This window comes from Scardinius erythrophthalmus (assembly GCF_964197995.2).
Source record: "Scardinius erythrophthalmus genome assembly, chromosome: 24".
Taxonomy (NCBI): domain Eukaryota; kingdom Metazoa; phylum Chordata; class Actinopteri; order Cypriniformes; family Leuciscidae; genus Scardinius; species Scardinius erythrophthalmus.
In genome coordinates this window covers 14047382-14053019 of record NC_138244.1, presented here as the reverse complement: position 1 = coordinate 14053019, position 5638 = coordinate 14047382, and the positions used below count along the sequence as shown (strand labels likewise).

The 5638-nt window shown below is 41.6% G+C and overlaps 1 protein-coding gene across 1 annotated transcript; it reads left to right on the top strand.

The window, feature by feature from the left end:
• The first annotated feature begins 265 nt into the window (after nt 1-265).
• Nucleotides 266-4638, top strand: dusp6 (dual specificity phosphatase 6). The gene is made up of 3 exons (XM_081356165.1): nt 266-1350; nt 1988-2422; nt 3027-4638. Exons 1-3 carry the CDS (start codon nt 951-953, stop codon nt 3338-3340), a joined length of 1149 nt encoding a protein of 382 aa, XP_081212291.1. The 5' UTR covers nt 266-950; the 3' UTR covers nt 3341-4638.
• The last annotated feature ends 1000 nt before the right edge of the window (nt 4639-5638 follow it).

Below are 5638 nucleotides of genomic sequence, written 5' to 3'. Positions count from 1 at the left end.
CATTCGAGTTGATACAATGAAATATTATGTGATATAATGAATTTTTTTAAAAACATTTTTACAGTGTATGAAATTAAAAACGACATTTGAAAACACAGACAGCACAAATATGAAATAGGCTACGGTCATTTAATCGTCGGCAGGCAGCGACGCACGAGACTCCACAAACCGACCTACAAACAGCAGCTGAAACGTGGCTAAACGGAGTTCAAGTGTGTAACCTGAGCATGAGGTATAGGATATAGACCCCTCACCAAATACACTCGCACTCCTTCCTTCCCGTGCAGTGCCTCTTTACTGTGTGTTTGCACTCCGCTGATCCGGAGCGGAAATTCCTTTCCGTTTTTGTGAATGACAAACTTATTAACAATTCATCAACACAGTCTGTTCCATCCGGCCCCGTTTCCACGGCGACGATTTCTCGGCGCCTCCTGATTGGCTGGCCGACATAATGTATCCATTGAAACGCCTCGCGCTTGTATCCATTCACGAGCTCGCTGTGACAGAGAGCGCATCTAAGACTAGAGGACGCAGTGTTGCATTCTCCGGGATAAATCACGCAGGGAAATAAAGCTACGAAGCGTTTTGCATTCGTTATTAGTCTACGATCGATATTCGACTGGATATCTAGATTGATTCGTGCGAAAATCGACGGCGCGCGAGAAAAGAGGTTATATAACATATGATAACGTCAGTGGCTGTGGCTCGCGCACTCACTGGCTAGTGTGAGTCATTGATAAATGCACACAGTTGCATGAATGGGGTGGAAGTAGAGCGGGTCTGCGCTTGACTCTCGAAGGAAAACCCGAGGATTTAAATCATCTCGACGGTGCAGAAGAAGAGACTTAGACGTGAGAATCTCAAAGCTCCAGGCCTGAAACGTCCACGGCCTCTTGCAGCGCGTCTTCTCCGCAGTTTAAGGTCTCACGGTCCCGTACCTTATTTCACTAATGCTCGATAAGTTCAAACCCGTGCAGTTCGATTCGGTCATGGCTATAAGCAAGACGGTAGAGTGGCTGAAGGAGCAGCTGGAAACGCGCAGGGACTGTTTGCTCGTGATGGACTGTCGAGCGCAAGAGCTCTACGAATCGTCGCACGTCGAAACGGCCATTAACGTGGCCATCCCGAGCCTCATGCTCCGGCGACTCAAGAAGGGCAACCTGCCTATCAAGTCTCTGCTCTCCAACGGAGAAGACAGGGAGATGTTTGCGCGGAGGTGCAAGACGGACACTATCGTGTTGTACGACGAGTACAGCCGAGAGTGGAATGAAAACATCGACGGCGGGTCCGTGCTGGGTTTACTGCTGAGGAGAATGAAGGACGAGGGCTACAAAGCTTTCTATCTGGAAGGTACGTTCATTTCCAATGCATTTTATGATTTTACTTGGTGGCTATATTTTTTGCCAACAAAATAGTATCTGTTTTATGTTACTTGTAGGCTATTTATGAATTGCTTATGTGTTTCACTTTAAACTATTTATTAGATAATTTTAGTACTACTAACTAGTATCTAGTCACAAGTAGCCTACTTTTTTGTCACGTGAAACTAATTTCAAATTTTACCATTTGTTTCTATAAAAATATGTGGTTCATGCTAACAAATATTAGGCTATGTATACTGAAATATGGCCTATAGGCTACTGGTGTTTTATTCAAAACTAGTTTCTCTTTATGATATTGATATTGATATGATCTCTTTATGATATGAATTGAAGATTAAAATATTGAAAATATTATTAGTAACAATTTGAATACAACCTAATGTCTAATAAATAGGTACTCCAGTGTCTTTTTAACTATAAATGTTCAAATAGTTACTAGTAAATAAAGAGTACTAGCATCTAATGAATGGTTACTAGTGAAACAGAAAATGATACTAGTCACTACTTGTAATTAAAAATGAGTACTCATCAGATTTAAAAAAAAAGGATAGTTAGTTAGTTTGAAGGAATAAATGTTAAATGGTTTTCAAATTTGAACTTTACAGGTGGCTTCAGCAAATTTCAAGCTGATTTTCCCACAATGTGCGAGACGAACCTCGACGGTTCCTCCAGCAGCAGTTCACCGACCTCCCAGGTCCTGGGTCTCGGAGGGCTTCGGATCAGCTCTGACTCCTCAGACATCGAGTCAGACATCGACCGAGACCCAAGCAGCGCTACCGACTCAGACGGCAGCCCTCTGTCAAACCCCCAGCCCTCATTCCCCGTGGAGATCCTGCCGCATCTGTATCTGGGCTGTGCAAAGGACTCCACGAACCTTGATATCCTGGAGGAGTTTGGCATCAAGTACATCTTGAACGTGACTCCTAATCTTCCCAACATGTTCGAGAATGCTGGGGAGTTTAAGTACAAGCAGATTCCCATCTCCGATCACTGGAGCCAGAACCTCTCACAGTTCTTCCCAGAAGCAATCAGCTTTATTGGTAAGAATCAGTTTTAAACACAATTATTCTCATTTTAATTTGCTTTCATTCAGTCCCTGTTTTGATTAAAACTGTAGGGCCTTTCAATGTTTTGAAACCAAACGGACGGCACCGTATTTATTGTTTGCATAGTAACATATCCTGCGGTTGTGACACAAAGGCTTATGATGAAACAGGAGACGGAGGGGGGAGGCAGTAATATGAGCTCAACAGGAAGGAAGCTAGCAGCATTGAAAGTAATCTAGGACAGAGCAATGTTTCGCCACACAATGAGGACCATTTACAGGGCCGTGTTGACATCCTGTTAGCCTTGACAGGGTGCTGCCATGACTTCTACATTTACACGCCCAAATGGCACCATTGTCAAGTAACCTGGCGAGCGGAAGGATCATTTGATTAACCTTAATAGCCCATTTCCATGTCGCATTCTCTGAGAAATGAGCGAGTTGTTTTCAGTCATGCACTAGAAATCCCGCTGAATGAGGCCCCTTTTGTCAGCGCAGGGACCGTAATGAATTCCGACAGCCGAGCTTATGTACAATTGCATATTCATAAGTCAGTTGCACACAGATAACTAATCATCTCGTGTTTTTTCCCCCCTCAGATGAGGCCCGCGGACAGAAGTGCGGCGTGCTCGTTCATTGCCTCGCCGGGATCAGCCGTTCTGTAACTGTGACGGTGGCGTACCTCATGCAGAAGCTCAACCTGTCCATGAACGATGCGTACGACATTGTCAAGATGAAGAAGTCCAACATCTCACCCAACTTCAACTTCATGGGCCAGCTCTTGGACTTTGAGCGCACGTTGGGCCTCAAGAGCCCGTGCGACAACCGCGTGCCGGCCCCGACCCAACCATTGTACTTCACCACGCCAACCAATCACAACGTTTTTCAGTTGGACCCTCTGGAGTCCACGTGAGGACCCTCCTTTTTCTCAAATCGAGCGAAACACAAGTTTCATTTTTTTCGACACTTGTCGAGGGATTCCTGACGTTATTGATGTTGGCTTGAGATGACGGCCGACCAGAGTAGCCACTGATGGGGCACGCGGTGTGCCCAGAGCTTCTACGCTGCTGTTAAACAGAGAGAGATCATGTGACTCTGTACCTCCAAGACTCTTTAAAGTAGTTTGTTTCATATATATACGTATACATACATATTCAAGCATGGAAAGAACGTCCGATGTTTTGGGGCTGGTGTGCCAAAGAGACTTGACTGGAACTGAACAATGACAAATACTCATTTGTTTTGTTTAGCACTTACACCTTGACATTTTCTAGGTGTGCTCTTCTTGTCTTCAATGAAGACTTGCCTGTTTTCGGGATGAGACTTCCCTTCGGTAATGATGGCAGAGTGTACTGTACTCCAACTTATTTGCGTGGAGAAATTTTTAAAAACATTTATACATGTGTATATTAAGATGTTGGTAAGCCTTGCCGTAGTTAGAATACACCTGTTTTAAAGGAACGGCTGTAGATTTTTCTTCTCCTTTTCGTTCTCTTTATGTAAAAAAACCTGAATATCGATCAATATTATCTTTATCCAAGAGTTAAATGCCAAAAATTTTAACAGGTTTTTGCAAAATCATCAATGTGTATATGTATAATATATTTATAGTTTTGCTTTACGGATCGATTCCGCCTTTCTCAGCCTTTTAACCACCATCACGAATCAAAGTCATCATTCTCTTGCCTTAGTTCTGTACATACGTAAGTGTTATTGTGCGGTAAACTTTTAGAGCAGTTCCCCATATGCTTCTTTTCACATTTTTTTAGCAAACCTGGCCATACCAACTTGCACGTTCAGAGGGGTTGTCCAAACTTGTACGCGTACGAGGCATTCCTCGAATGCTATGCGGCGGGGTTTCAGATGCATGCTCATTTAGGACCCATACGCCTTTATACTACTCGCTTTTTGTCATTTTTCTGGGGACAATGGAAGGGTCGAAGCAAGAAATGCATATTTTTTTGTGCGCAAGGGTTTAAGGTCTGTGTTGACAAAGCCGGGAGAATGTTTTGTGTCTCCTGTTCAGGGAAGTTCTGTGACATGCAGTTTTTTTTGTGAGAAAAGTGATGGTTTTCAAGAGTGTTTTGTTGTCCCTCAAAGCGAAGGCCTGATTGGGGGGAGGGGCTGTTTTACAAAACCAATTCCCCCCCAATGTTACGAATGTAAAGAAATAAGTTATTAATAAATTGCTATTTTGTCTATTCAAATGTATTTACGTCTCTCTGTTTTCTTTGCTCAAATGAAACATGAATTCAAAATCCAAATGTATTCAGAAAAAGCACACAGTTCACTAATCACAAAAATATATAACTTAGTATTTAAATGTCAAAGCTAACCAAAGACTAGATTAATCTTTGATATAGAACAGTTGCACAATCAAAAACAAAAGTGTTACTGAGTGTTAAGTGAGCAAAACAACTTTCCATGTGGACAGGCTGGTATTTCCAGGTATGGGTTGCTGAGTGAAATGTCCCCCCCTGCGGCACTTCCTGTCAGGTGATCAGGCTCCTGCTCTCAAAGCAAGTCCAGGCAAAAACAAGCTGTATAACCTGACACCCTCTTGGCTTTTGCATACATCAGATAAAGAGATAATCCCTGTGTGGGAGTAAGAAATAGGGTTAAAATGAGTAATTATTATTTTTGATGGCGAAATAGTATATTGTTGTTATAATAATAACAACGATCTATTCTACATATCCGCCAACATGAAGATATATACATATCTGAGTAGGAGTAGTATTAGAGAATGGATTTTCTCATATTAGACACTCCTGTAGTTTTAATTAGGTGATCTGCATTTGAATCCCATTCATTTATTTCGCATCATTATAACGATTAGATCATTTTAGACATTCATATATTACATCACAATGAAATACATACATATATATATATAATATGTATATATATATTAGTGCTGCTGTCAAATTGATTAATCGCGATTAATTGCGATTAATTGCGATTAATCATGTTTATCATAAGTTTGTAAATATATATATATACAAATAATATGTTAATATTATTCAATTATATGTTATTGCTTTTAGGGACCAAGGCACAATTTGTTTTAAGACAACATGTGTCCATTGTCCCAGTATTACTGTTACACTTCTGTAAGTCTTTAAAGCATTGAAAATAAACCCAACAGATTGTGACTATACTTGGCCAATGTGCTAATCCTGTGTGAAGGGTTTCAGTCCCTTGTCGTCCT